We start from the raw sequence: 15,635 nt of genomic DNA on the forward strand, positions 1-15,635 counted from the left end.
TTTACAAGGTAATTTAGCTAGATGTAATGGCAGATCATATGCAGCAGTCACTTCAAGGACACACTACCTTCAAATGGGCCTGGCTTTTCACAGGGCCATAAACCAAACAAACATACACAATACAATATAAGAGCATTTTAAAATGTGAAGGTGGAGGTTATCCATTTTCCCATTTTCTGTTTCATACACTGCATTATGATTTAATCAAGATCAAAATCTGGAACATTTTTATACCTGTATCTCTTCAGCCTTTTCTTTCAGAGCAGTCATCTTTGATTCTGCCATTTTAATTCGTTCCTCTGCCAATTTCTCTTCAAAATGAGATCGCTGTTTAAGCAGAAAAAAACAGCAATGATATATCATCTGTTGCCAACGACAATCAAACATACTAGAGAGGCTGATTTTATTGAGGCACTTTTAAACTTTTAAAAACTCCCCATTGTAGTTCCGTTCCATTAACACCAAATGCATATTAAGAGACCTACTATATATTATATATATACTATATATTACTATATATATTAAGAGTACTACTTTTAGAAAACACTTTTATATGACTCCATACTTCAGTGCTGTTCCTTTTGTATCTCTTGGATCACAAAATCTTCAAGAAAAAGCCAAGTATTTTTCAATACAGGGTTGTAGTGAACAAAAACATTATACTGCTGAATGTAGAAATCATTGTACATGAACTGATAACAGAAGATGGCTTCTGTAAATTGTAATAACTTTATAATGTTTTATTTCTTTTCAAAAGCATTTTATAATGATAAGGATTCTATTGCCTTTTACCTGTTTGTGAATAAAGGGCCAGAACTCTGTACAAATCAAAATAAAACACCCAACCTGTGTTAATGAAATCCTTTTCATGCTCAAGCACGAAATCTGTGCTCGAGCCTCAATCCATCTTTTTTTCAAACTCCCATAAATCATGAAATAGCAGTAAAAATGGGAAACCCTAAACACTGACAATAACATCAGAGTCTTTTTGAAATTCCTTCAATTCACTGAATCTTGAATTCATTAAATATGTATTCAGATTAATCTGATTTATTACCTAAAGAATTTGAGTCTGTTCCTGAGAACAAAAGGTATATTTGCGCATGAAAGTGTTTCCATAAATAGTAGGCCAGATTTCAGATAATTCACAAACCTTCCGCCAATCTATTCCCTGAGGTACATGTTTTCAGAACCCTTACCTGCTCACTGAGCATGCTCTTAAACTTGTCTTCCTGTTCCTGTATCAACACACGTACTTGTCCTTCAATTATTTCTCGCTCGCTTCGCAGGGTTGTCTGCATCAGATCCTGTGATAAAAACACAGAGGTTTGATCTCTACACAAATAACATATTCAAAACTGTGAATATTATGAAAGAATTAGACAGATATACGAACACAGAAGTTTAAAGAGAGCCAAGATATACTGGCTGTAAATATATATTGGAATGAACCATATGAGCTACATGCATGTACAAGGTTTTAGTAGAATTTTGATGGAAATATTTCCATACAGATTTCAACCCATTTTAATTGGCCATGTTTACATTAGTGATGTTGCTTTAAAATTAAAGTATTGTAATACCATCATAATTGTTTTTCATACTTGATTCATTCAAGTTTTAATGCCTCATAATCATGAAATCTTGTAAAAATAACAACTTTGCATAGACATTCTGCTTGTATCCCAAAGTTTTTCATTGTATCGTCGACAAATAGATGACCATATAATATCAAAAATTATAACTTTTGTTTTTTATGAAATGGTCATCATTGACACTATCCTCTTCACTTCCTTAATAAAAAAGGTCCTTTTTATACGTTGGCATCTATGTAGATACAATAGTGGTACAGGAGTAGAATAATATACCTTATATTCCTGTACAACCGTCTTGACCGCAGCCTGACTTTCTGACCGGATCTGTGTCATCTCCTTAATTACAGCTTGGTTAGGTAATGATATCTCTTCCTGTCATTAACAAAAATATAAAGTTGTAACCAGACATTTTTGAAATTTTTACCGAAAAATACCACAGTTTATAAATTAACAGTCAGTTAGGTGGCAATTATAATTAGAGATATATTGCTTTTTTAAGGGTATATGCCACTAAAATCAGTATACCTATGATGCACATGTCAATTTACACATTACACTTGTGATGCACTTGAGATTTTGGGGTATATGATCTAATACACACTGTAGCTGTTTGTGTTAAGGGTATATACTACCAAAATTGCAAAATTTAACTGTGATGTATGTTACTTTTTACCTCTAATTTGTCAAATTAATATGCATTCAAAAGTATCACAAATGAATAAAAATATCATCACTTCATCTGTGCCATACAATTTTTAGGTATGAGTGATTACTTCACTTCCATTCACAGAATTCTAAACATTACTAAACCACTTCACAGTCCATGAAGTAACGTAAGCAAAAGAATAAACAGTTGATAACAGTAATCATACAAAGATTGCATATACATGCTATCATTTACAAGTTTGATAGTAAAGGAGCATTAAGTATCAGTTGGCATGGAGAACTGCTACAAAATTAAACTTCATGGTCTTTCATCTTTATCTTGAACTTAAAAAGAGGACATATTGCAAGGATACAAAAGAATCAAATGACATTTTCTTGTAAATTGTATTCTTCATTATTTCAACGAAGTCTGTATGGTAAAATCTTTTTAAATCAACTTCAATTTTACAAGATTTCCTTTCATAACAAACCAAAGTTTATCACAGAAAATCAAAATCAACTTATCCTTGTTGAAAATGCTTGACCAAACTAAATGTAGGTATTGAATACCATTACCTGTCTATTTGATTTTGGCAGTGCCACACCAGACTAAATGTAGGTATTGAATACCATTACCTGTCTATTTGATTTTGACAGTGCCACACCAGACTAAATGTAGGTATCGAATACCATTACCTGTCTATTTGATTTTGGCAGTGCCACACCAGACTAAATGTAGGTATTGAATACCATTACCTGTCTATTTGATTTTGGCAGTGCCACACCAGACTAAATGTAGGTATTGAATACCATTACCTGTCTATTTGATTTTGGCAGTGCCACACCAGACTAAATGTAAGTATTGAATATCATTACCTGTCTATTTGATTTTGGCAGTGCCACACTAGACTAAATGTAAGTATTGAATACCATTACCTGTCTATTTGATTTTGACAGTGCCACACCAGACTAAATGTAGGTATCGAATACCATTACCTGTCTATTTGATTTTGGCAGTGCCACACCAGACTAAATGTAAGTATGGAATACCATTACCTGTCTATTTGATTTTGGCAGTGCCACACCAGACTAAATGTAGGTATTGAATACCATTACCTGTCTATTTGATTTTGGCAGTGCCACACCAGACTAAATGTAAGTATTGAATATCATTACCTGTCTATTTGATTTTGGCAGTGCCACACTAGACTAAATGTAAGTATTGAATACCATTACCTGTCTATTTGATTTTGGCAGTGCCACACCAGGCAGAAGACTTGAAGATAGGGACGCTGGAGTCATACCAGACGATGGTTTTGGTACTGTTGTCTTTGTAACACTTGTTTGCACTGAATTGAACACGTCTGATTCCCATGTACCTAGTGTAAAGGAATGGTCACTGGACAAGGACGCTTTCCTATCTGATTCAGTCCCAGACGATAATCTTCGGTCGGAAGAAAAAGAATTGGATGCTCTTGATCTACCACTGTTAGACTGATTGGTTTGTGATAAATTTTGTGTCATACCTTGCCTTTCAATTCCGGCAGTGTTTGTTTGATTTTGGCCATGAACAGAACTTTGGTGCAAACTCTCTCCTAGTACAGAGTCAAGATTTGACCCTTTCTGACTATCTATTGAGCTTTGTTTGCCAACAGCAGATGCCAAAGATGGATGACTGCTTTGACTACTGGACACAGGCAAAGATGACAGGAACTGACCATCTAAGATGTTGTTTGCCAATGTCACCTCATCAAGGTTGATGTCCTGGAAAATAAAAGCCATGAAATTGACAACATTAATATACAAGAGGCCCAAGAGGCCTTAACGGTCACCTGAAGAATATATGTCAATAATCTGGGGATTTTAAAATGCTGCAAAAATGTAACAACACTTGTGCAGGACCGTGTGTAAAACATCTGTACCAACTTGGATTTTGAATCGCCCCAAAAAGTTAAAACACTTGCCAGGACCTTCTGTAGAACATTTGTATCAAGTTTAGACATGATCAAACCAGTAGTTCTTGAGTCTTGACAAGAAGTTGAAAATGTCTCAGCAAATCAGAGGCCATGGCAGCCATCTTGGATTTTGAATCAAACCAAAAAGTAACAACACTTATGCAGGACATTGTGCTGAACATCTGTATCAAGTTTGGACATGATCAACTCAGTGGTTCTTGAGAAGAAGTTCAAAATGTATCAGCCAATCTGGGGCCATGGCGGCCATCATGGATGTTTAATTGACCCAAAAAATATAATACTACTAAGCCAGAGCTTGGTACTGAAGCGGCTTCCCATGGGAATGCTTTGTGCCAAGTTTGGTCAAAATCCATCCACTGGTTCTTGAGAAGAAGTCATTTAAATAAGGTTTTTAGATATGGCCCCTTTTACACCCCCTATGGGCCCCAAAGGGGACATAATCACTTTTTTCAACATAATTTCATATGTTCTTGACTAAGGGATGCTTTCTAGCAAATTTGGTTGAAATCTGTCAAAGTTCAATTTTTGACCCTTTTGAGCGCCCCCTAGTGGGGCTGTTTTTGACCAGATTTTTTTTTCATTCGCAAACTTTGTAAACCTTGCCATAAGGACCCTAAATATCAAATATGAACTTAATCTGACGGTTGGTTCATGAGAAGAAGATTTTTAAAGATTTACCTAATTTTACCCCCTTTTTCCCCCTCCTGGGGCCCCTATTAGGGCCACACCCTTTTTCTTCACAAACTTGAAGCGGCTTCCCATGGGGATGCTTTGTGCCAAGTTTAGTCAAAATCCATTCAGTGGTTCTTGAGAAGAAGTTGAATATGTGAAAAGTTAATGACGCACGACGCACGACGACAGACAAATCAATCTTCGGCTCAGGTGACCAAAAAAGCAAACAAAAATAGAAGTATGGTTTAGAGTGACATGAATGAACTGGCCTGCACCCAATGAAAAGTTGGAGCTTTTTATTGGTTTTGAATTTATTTCCTTCAATATATAATTGTTTTAAAATTCTCACTGGAGTCACTGTTCAGTTTGACATCATGCCTCCAACCATAAAATGGCAGGGTATAAAAAATTTAATATAATTTTGAAAAATTTTGTGTTGTGAGACAGTCACTCAGTTTGTGTTATGAGACACAGTTACCCAGTTTGTGTTGTGAGACACAGTCACCCAGTTTGTGTTGTGTCACATGGTCACTCAGTTTGTGTTATGAGACACAGTCACACAGTTTGTGTTGTGAGACACGGTCACTCAGTTTGGTTATGAGACACAGTCACTCAGTCTGTTCTGAGACATGGTCACTCAGTTTGTGTTGTGAGACACAGTCACCCAGTTTGTGTTGTGTCACATGGTCACTCAGTTTGTGTTATGAGACACAGTCACTCAGTTTGTGTTGTGAGACACGGTCACTCAGTTTGGTTATGAGACACAGTCACTCAGTCTGTTCTGAGACATGGTCACTCAGTTTGTTGTATGAGACACAGTCACCCAGTTTGTGTTTTGAGACACAGTCACCCAGTTTGTGTTTGGAGACAGTCACTCAGTTTGTGTTGTGAGACACAGTCACTCAGTTTGTGTTATGAGACACAGTCACTCATGTTTGTGTTCTGAGACACAGTCACTCAGTTTGTGTTGTGAGACAGTCACTTCGTTTGTGTTATGAGACACAGTAACTCAGTTTGTGTTGTTATGAGACACGGTCACTCAGTTTGTGTTCTGAGACACAGTCACTCAGTTTGTGTTTTGAGACACAGTCACTCAGTTTGTGTAATGAGACACAGTCACTCAGTTTGTGTTCTGAGAGACAGTCACTTAGTTTGTGTTGAGACACAGTCACTCAGTCTGTGTTATGAGACACACTGACCTAGTTTGTGTTGTGAGACAGTCACCCAGTTTGTGTTGTGTCACACAGTCACTCAGTTTATGTCCTGAGACAGTCACTCAGTTTTTGTTGTGAGACATAGTCACTCAGTTTGTGTTATGAAACACAGTCACTCAGTTTGTGTTATGAGATACGGTCACTCAGTTTGTGTTGTGTGACACAGTCATTCAGTTTGTGTTCTGAGACACAGTCACTCAGTTTGTGTTGTGAGACACAGTCACTCAGTTTGTGTTATGAGACACAGTCACTCATGTTTGTGTTCTGAGACACAGTCACTCAGTTTGTGTTATGAGACACAGTCACTCAGTTTGTGTTATGAGACACGGTCACTCAGTTTGTGTTATGAGACATAGTCACTCAGTTTCTGTTTCGAGACAGTCACCCAGTTTGTGTTGTGAGACATGGTCACTCAGTTTGTGTTCTGAGACACAGTAACTCAGTTTGTGTTATGAGACATAGTCACTCAGTTTCTGTTTCGAGACAGTCACCCAGTTTGTGTTGTGAGACATGGTCACTCAGTTTGTGTTATGAGACACGGTCACTCAGTTTGTGTTATGAGACATAGTCACTCAGTTTCTGTTTCGAGACAGTCACCCAGTTTGTGTTGTGAGACATGGTCACTCAGTTTGTGTTCTGAGACACAGTAACTCAGTTTGTGTTCTGAGACACAGTCACTCAGTTTGTGTTTTGAGACACAGTCACTCAGTTTGTGTTGTGTCACACGGTCACTCAGATTGTGTTATTAGACACAGTCACTCAGTGTTTTATGAGACATGGTCACTCAATTTGTGTTCTGAGACTCGGTCACTCAGTTTGTGTTCTGAGACAGTCACTCAATTTGTGTTATGAGACACGGTCACTCAGTTTGTGTTATGAGACATAGTCACTCAGTTACTTTTTCGAGACAGTCACTCAGTTTGTGTTGTGAGACACAGTCACCCACTGTGTTGTAAGACACAGTCACCCAGTTTGTGTTATGAGACACACTCACCTAGTTTGTGTTGTGAGACAGTCACCCAGTTTGTGTTGTGTCACACAGTCACTCAGTTTGTGTCCTGAGACACAGTCACTCAGTTTTTGTTGTGAGACATAGTCATTCAGTTTGTGTTATGAAACACAGTCACTCAGTTTGTGTTTTGAGACACAGTCACTCAGTTTGTGTTGTGTCACACGGTCACTCAGATTGTGTTATTAGACACAGTCACTCAGTCTGTTTTATGAGACATGGTCACTCAGTTTGTGTTCTGAGACTCGGTCACTCAGTTTGTGTTCTGAGACAGTCACTCAGTTTGTGTTATGAGACACGGTCACTCAGTTTGTGTTATGAGACATAGTCACTCAGTTTCTGTTATGAGACAGTCACTCAGTTTGTGTTGTGAGACACAGTCACCCACTGTGTTGTAAGACACAGTCACCCACTGTGTTGTAAGACACAGTCACCAAGTTTGTGTTATGAGACATGGTCACTCAGTTTGTGTTCTGAGACACGGTCACTCAGTTTGTGTTATGAGACATAGTCACTCAGTTTCTGTTTCGAGACAGTCACTCAGTTTGTGTTGTGAGACACAGTCACCCACTGTGTTGTAAGACACAGTCACCCAGTTTGTGTTGTGAGACATGGTCACTCAGTTTGTGTTACGAGACACAGTAACTCAGTTTGTGTTCTGAGACACGGTCACTCAGTTTGTGTTCTGAGAGACAGTCACTTAGTTTGTGTTGTGAGACACAGTCACTCAGTCTGTGTTATGAGACACAGTCATTCAGTTTGTGTTCTGAGACACAGTCACTCAGTTTGTGTTTTGAGACATAGTTACTCAGTTTGTGTTGTGTCACACGGTCACTCAGTATGTGTTATTAGACACAGTCACTCAGTTTGTGTTCTGAGACATAGTCGCTCAGTTTGTGTTCTGAGACTCGGTCACTCAGTTTGTGTTCTGAGACAGTCACTCAATTTGTGTTATGAGACACGGTCACTCAGTTTGTGTTATGAGACATAGTCACTCAGTTTCTGTTTCGAGACACAGTCACTCAGTTTGTGTTGTGAGACACAGTCACCCACTGTGTTGTAAGACACAGTCACCAAGTTTGTGTTATGAGACATGGTCACTCAGTTTGTGTTCTGAGACACGGTCACTCAGTTTGTGTTCTGAGACATAGTCAATCAATTTGTGTTATGAGACACAGTCACTCAGTTTGTGTTCTGAGACATAGTCACTCAGTTTGTGTTCTGAGACTCGGTCACTCAGTTTGTGTTCTGAGACAGTCACTCAATTTGTGTTATGAGACATGGTCACTCAGTTTGTGTTATGAGACATAGTCACTCAGTTTGTGTTGTGAGACACAGTCACTCAGTTTGTGTTGTGAGACACAGTCACCCACTTTGTGTTGTAAGACAGTCACCCAGTTTGTGTTGTGAGACATGGTCACTCAGTTTGTGTTCTGAGACACGGTCACTCAGTTTGTGTTCTGAGACATAGTCACTCAGTTTGTGTTCTGAGACACAGTCACCCTGTTTGTGTTCTGAGACAGTCACTCAGTTTGTGTTCTGAGACAGTCACTCAGTTGTGTTGTGAGACATGGTCACCCAATTTGTGTTGTGTGACACAGTCACTAAGTTTGTTTGAAATGAGTCAGGTACAGAGGTGGACAGTTACTGATAATTCTGTAGTACATTTACAATCACATTACACTTACCACAGAATCGCTTGCACCAGTTGGAAACTGTACTTCAAAAGCCTGGGATGATGCAGAGCTTCCACTGGCTTCCTCCACATGTTGGCCTGTGGCCCCATTTTGATCCTGGTTGGACACTCCTGGACCACTTGTCACCGTTGGGTCAAGTACTTCTGGGAATTTGTTTTCTCTACATAGCAAATCTGGCTTAGCTCCAACATTACTATAAGCTAGTTAAAGGAAAAGCAGGGGAAACAAATAAGGGTGAAAAGATTCATCGCAATTCAATGTGTATGACAATATTCATGCTCTGATTCAAATTTTGATATCGTTTTGCTTTTTCAATATATATCATTTAGTAATCATTTAAAATAGGTGATAAACATATTGTGTCCTCAATGTCATGTTGTGAATGATTTTTAAAGATTTCTTTACTCTAGAGCAAAAAAAAGGCTTATTTTATGTTTTTAAAAGTGTTACCTATAAGTTAGTAAATACTTTGAATACAATACACATTTTCATTTTGTTCTGATATGTTAATGTGTTGCAGTTGAGTTTTAAAATCAGCAACAAGTATTACTCACAGCAAATGCACTGTATACAAAAATCATAAAATCAGGGTGTGTATCATGAAATGCATTGTATCAGTGATAACATGTATCATTATAGCCCTATAAACAAATGAAAAACCCTATATACAGCTCGTATCACAGGTACTGGACCCAGTATATTCTGCCATTGGAATGCAATAGGAAGTAATGGTATATAAATCATAGCTTACACTGAGGAGGAAAATGTATAATGTAACAGGTATCTAAATGAAAATCCTGGCAGCTGAGAGCAATAGGCCAATTTCAGAAATTTTTAGTCAATATCAAAAACAAGATGGGGCATTCTATGTAAAATTCAAAAGAGAAAAATGGAACAATTTCAATATTGAAATGTCCAGGGCCATTTGGCCCCCCTCCAGGATCAGCCCTGGTATGTATATGCAGTATGTTTTGTTTACTAAAGACATTGCAAGGCTTTTTCTGAGGGCCCTGTGGAGCTGAATATGGGCCCCATTGCCAATTGGACTTATTTCATAATATGGCTAAATTCCCCAAATTTACCATTTACTCCTTAACATTTCCTTCATAACTGAACAATTTTCTTTCCAAACGGAACCAAAAGGCTCATTCCCAAATGAGTGGAAAGAACCTGCATGATTGTCATTTCTTTCACCCAGAAATATACATTTGGGACAGCATAGATTACTAGAAGCTTAAAATATCTTTTGCTGTATTAACTCTAAATATAAAAATCAATAGCTGTGTGTGTGATTAAAACAGTTCTATTCCATATGACTACTTCTTTCCGTGTCAAATTATATATTGACCAAAATGGTTTTGATATATGGATCCAGTTCTTCCCTTAAAAATTCCAACATTTTAAATGTGCAGGACTAAGAACATCTAAAAGGGAGGTAATTTACCCAGGTGAAGTACTGACCTGTTGTGATTAGTCCCCAGGGGGACGGGGTTGCTAGCTGTCCCTGTCCGGCAGTGGGAACTGGTGCATGTGGAACAGGTTCAGCTGCCTAGATAAAGCAGTAAACTTCACATGTAATTTTCATGACACAGCAATATTGGTTAAAGCTTTGAAATTAATACATTGATAGAGTGACACACATTAGTCAGGTAGCAGAATAAGATCTGTCCATCTTGTTATGGAGCTCAGAGCACTGAGGTCCTTGGTTCAAATCTCACTCTGACAATGTTGTTGTATTTCAATTATATATCATTGTGTGTACTTGACTTGGGTTACAAAAACCGGAGATGAAGACAGTAGAATTAAGGAGTGTACATGCAGTGGAAGTACATTGTATTCTGTAAGTCAGAGGTCACAGGTTTGAACCATTTTCTAGCTTTGTTGCAAATCAAAAAAAGCTTTAGTATCTATTTACAGATGTACCAAGATCTTCTTGAACAACTGTATTAATTAGTTGAATTGGTCTGTATAACTTACTTTTGCAATACAGAAAATTACCTTAAATCTAGCATTTTGTAATACAGCAAAATTACCTCAAATCCACCGAAGTCATCAAAATCATCATCATCCATTTGGGCAGATCTGAAACAGTTACATAAACATTAAATTGTTTTGTTTTTACAAATGTAACCCTGGCTAGAGAGAACATCTCTTTAGCTTGATTGGTTGAGCCTCAGACTAGTACGCCAGATGTCCCGGGTTCGATTCCTGGCGGAGGCGTTGAAATGAATAATGACCTCTGTTACACAAAGATGGTTCATTTGATTTTCTGCTTGAGAATTATATCTGAATAATAATTTTTCATTTTAATAAAGTACATTGCATGCATCTTCTCTTAAACACTGAGATTTCAGATACACTCAAAGTAACTAAATTCGTCAAATACATCAACCGTTAAAACACATTTTTTATTCATAACAAATGTGATATGATTATGAATTTTCATGAACCTATTTCCAATATTTTCTTTCATTCTCTTTATAATGCTGTGTGAAATTTCCTCTGAAGGGTTCCAACATTTAAACCACAGATTAATTAGAACTCTTCTGATTACATGACCTTTCTGGTTAGTGTTATTTTAGTGTTTTGTATAAGTCTACCTATATGTGATGCATATATATTGGTTTGAGATGATTTATAGCACAAACACTACAGTTAATTGTTCATGTCTTTAAACTAGATTTTTTCATTGTGTTCAATTTGGTGATAGCAAATGTCATAAAATGCCATGATTAATTTTATCATAAAATGCATTATTTGTAAATGTATATTATTGTGTTGCACCATTCTGCATACAGACATACATTTATTAAAAACACTCAGAATCAAACTGATGACCAATATATAAAATCTTCAGGAAAATATTTAACTTTCCATATTAGATTTCAGTAATGATTAAAGAAATAAAGCCAGATTAAACTTCATTTTTTTCATAATCATTGAAGTGGTAGAAAAGGGGATGATATTTACGTAACCGGTTTTGATCAAATCAACCCGTCCAGACAGACAACAGCAAAACTGAATTAAGTTTATAGCTTGCAGTAATATTTAGCCTTCATGTGTGTTATTAATTATAGATGTTCAAGGGCTATTTGTATCTTTCATAAGTAATAAGTAAGTAATGGACGCAGACAAAACTAATGCCTCTATATCCAGATCTAAAGTTACATGATGATCAGGAGATGTTTCCTATAAAAATCTAAAGTTATATGATGATCAGGAGATGTTTCCTATAAAAATCTAAAGTTATATGATGATCAGATGTTTCCTATAAAAATTTTAAGATTTTCAGTTATTACATATATATAGCCAATTAAAAGCTAAAAAGCATAAACAATTCACAATTTTCAAGTTGAAATGGCATTAAAAGTTTCCTCTTTATATATTGTTTCCGGGCAGGCGCACAATTTTTCTACTCCAAGGCGGTCCACGGACACAGTATACATAATCCTCCGTTTCATTGTTTTCTTTCTGCTTTGCTTCCTTTAATGATACCTTTCTTTGGTTGTTGCGACTCAAAACAAACTAGAATAGGCTGGCTGTTATTGGTTATGTCACTAGACTCTGGTCTCTTTCCCAATCATATAATTTTTCTAGGCCTATCTTTGTTTGACACTCCACAGACTTCTAATAAATTTCCTACAACTTTAGCATTTTCTTCCATATGTTTCTTTCCGTCATGATGGGACTGTTCTGGAACTCCAAATAGACTATGTTGTTTTCCCTCTCTGCTCGCTACATAATTTCAGCAACAATTTTGTATTTGTTTGGTGCAGATTTGTCAGATTTCAAGTTCATTTCCAATTTAGCAATTAACCCTTTTACCTCTCTTTTAAGTTCTTCAATTCTGTCTTCAAATTCTTGCCTGATTTACCTACACCTCTCTTCTATTTTTCTGTCCGTGAGAATATTCTTTTCGACTGTCATTCTGCATGGTGGACAAAACCATATTGTATCTGATTTTGATAAGATGTCCTATTTCTTTGAATCAAAATCCATACATCTGATGCAGAATAGGTCCTGGCAACAATCACAATTCATGTACTTCTTTGCTTCCTTCCAGCATACTGTTCCACCATCAATGCATCGTTGAAGGACTCTTTCGAGTTGAATCCCAGTTTAGAAGCCGATTTCTTGCTACTTCTTGCACTTCCGGTTTTGCCTTTAATCATTGTATGTTATTTGGCGTATATTTTTGTATCCACAAATTCACACTAAATTTAGGATGGTCTCCTGATCACTTCCATACTATATACAGTCTAACCTGTATTAAACGGCCACTGTTGGGAAATTATGAAAGTGGCCTTTATAGAGAGGTGGCCTCTTAATTGAGGTTCCTTATTTTCGAACCCAAGTTGCAGCAATTTGCACAATGACATTTGAATACAGTTTAATAATATGATATAAAATATCATCTGTTATTATTTATCATCTTGTAAGCAAGTAATTTGAAGACAAGCCAATCTTTATTTATGACACAACTATAAATACAAAAGAACAAAGTTGAAAGGAAGGCATGTACAAGTCTTAATGAAGCTATTGAAAAATTCTGAATCGAACAGCCGTAATGTTCCTCTTGTAATTTCGCATGTGATTCAAGTCAAAACATTTTCTTCATGGTTTGGTTTGTTAATGCAAAATCATTCCCAATAATTAATATTTGTTTGAATATATTACATTTACGACCAAGAAAACATAAACATAAATTATTCATTCTTAATCTGCCTGCGTTTTCAATCAAACACTCGATGCCATGGCTAAATGACATCCAGTAAAGACTAGTATCTAGAGTGGGCGGGAACTTTATAATGACATCGAACGAAAAATGACTGTGGAGCGAAAGTGCTCCAGTATTGTATTTGTTGTTCTTACAACCTTCGAAAGGGAACCACTGCGTTGTTTTTGCTTTCTATCCATTAAAATATTTATTTATAAAATTTCTCATCCTAGCTACCTGTTGTCGGGAATGTTTCTGTGTGTTACTCTACTCCTCATTAATATTCATAACCTCAGGTCACAGATAGCCCCTCTCTATTCTAGCAAAATGTTGATTTTACAATGCGAAAACACTCACAATGAAATTTGATCGACAAAAAACAACTAAATGTGGTATTTTTCCACAGTGTATTTATTTCTCTTAATGATCAATATTTTGTTTGATACAGAAACATTTGATCCGATATATCTATCGAACTTAAAATACTGGTTTTCGATACACATTGAGTACCGGTACGGAGCCCTATTTTCAAGAGTTAAAGTTTTTTTCATTTGCTGCTCATATTTCAAAGTGATTTGCCATGATAGTTATAATATGCCTGTATTATGTATGTCACATGCCGTTAAACCGGAATGTTTAATGTTAAGTTTTGAATATCGCGCCATAATTTTATTAAGTCACTGTTCTGGTAAGTTACACATGCACGACCCAGAGAATATAGGGTGGTTTGACAGATGTGACAGTTGGCCGTATTCATTCCGTTTTCAGAGCGTGAAACACAGATTACGGTAAGTCAACTCACATTCTAAGTTAATACTATACTTTATAAATGGGACGTATACATACATTGGCTACGGAGCATCCTCAAGTACGACTGTATCCATGGTGTGACCTATTATAGTCACAAATAAACAACATGGATGTTCTTGATCCTCTGTAAAGCTTCTTATTGCACGATTAGTGCACACACATACACATTACATGTGTATATGGTAATGTTTATGTAAACATAAATATCAAAATCCGAATCTGTGTATGCTAATACTATCGTAACACTTTCATATCACCAATCAAAGCAGATATGATAGGCATTCTTATCAAAAAGTACAGGAATTCAACTATCAAAATCCTTCAATTCAATAAGCTTAAATTTACCAGTTGCTGAAACGTTACAGGGATACATATCTTTTTATCTATTTGTCCAGGATATCTGCATGATACGGTGTTGACACAAGTACATGTATAAATGTAACCAAGCACAAATGTCATCATGTGGAAATATCTCTGCTTCAAAACAATGTCAAAGCAATTCAATGGTATCTCAAAAAAAATAGATCATATGAGATGTGTCTGCATTGTACAACAATGTTTACTTATTAGACATTGTTTGTTAAAGTAACACTTTAGTGTCAAATGTATCGTGTGACTGGTTGTGCTATATGTAACAGAACACGAAAAAAAAATGTAGCCAAAACCATTTCACGATTTCAATTGTATCCAAGAGCAAAATTTTAGTTATGTATACCATTTGTTTAACGGCGTATCAATAATAAAATTATGGACTTTGTCACATACGATGAATTACGCTGCATGAACCTTTGACAACTAGCGACTTCAGACAGGTTTTATTATTAAGGAAGCTAGGCTAATATATGGGTTCCATTAAACTGTGATGTATTCCATTCGATACCATTGTCAGACAAGTATTTCTGTATGCTAAATAAATTGAATATCTTTTGTCATATATGCAGAGAGTCAGGAATTAACATGATAACATCAACAAACTGCAGTCTGTGGTTATGCTTAAACGCATGGAAATGGGAACATGAAATAAACGTGGGGGTCCAGTCAATCGCACCGACGATACCCAAACAACTACTAGTAAACAAACAGGTTTCCAGTCATTTTCTTCTTTTTCTTCAACTCAGTCAATACTAATTATTCTGGTGAGGAGTCTATATGCTTGACATAGCTTGATGTACCACATATCAATCTACATTCGGTGGACAATTCACAAAAATAACAAGATTTACCTCAATGTTTCTCAAACGATATGGAACTTCGAAATTTTGACACGACTCAAAGTATGGAAGCTGACATTTTTACTTAG

The 15,635-nt window shown here is 36.5% G+C and overlaps 1 protein-coding gene across 1 annotated transcript in view; it reads right to left on the reverse strand.

The window, feature by feature from the left end:
* The window catches only part of LOC132559599 (coiled-coil domain-containing protein 91-like), a 37,677-nt gene extending 22,068 nt beyond the window's left edge, over positions 1–15,609 (reverse strand). Inside the window, exons 1-8 of the mRNA XM_060224264.1 lie at positions 15,559–15,609; positions 10,842–10,890; positions 10,270–10,357; positions 8,800–9,008; positions 3,477–4,004; positions 1,869–1,967; positions 1,200–1,307; positions 235–327 (exon numbers count right to left, since the gene is read on the reverse strand). Of these exons, the coding sequence (XP_060080247.1) occupies positions 235–327; positions 1,200–1,307; positions 1,869–1,967; positions 3,477–4,004; positions 8,800–9,008; positions 10,270–10,357; positions 10,842–10,880 (1,164 nt within the window). The 5' untranslated portion in view covers positions 10,881–10,890; positions 15,559–15,609. The remainder of the gene's footprint in view (positions 1–234; positions 328–1,199; positions 1,308–1,868; positions 1,968–3,476; positions 4,005–8,799; positions 9,009–10,269; positions 10,358–10,841; positions 10,891–15,558) is intronic.
* Between the last annotated feature and the right edge of the window lie 26 nt (positions 15,610–15,635).

This window comes from Ylistrum balloti, unplaced genomic scaffold (assembly GCF_031769215.1).
Source record: "Ylistrum balloti isolate Yb309-2 unplaced genomic scaffold, AGI_CSIRO_Ybal_v1 Utg369568, whole genome shotgun sequence".
NCBI classification, from domain to species: domain Eukaryota; kingdom Metazoa; phylum Mollusca; class Bivalvia; order Pectinida; family Pectinidae; genus Ylistrum; species Ylistrum balloti.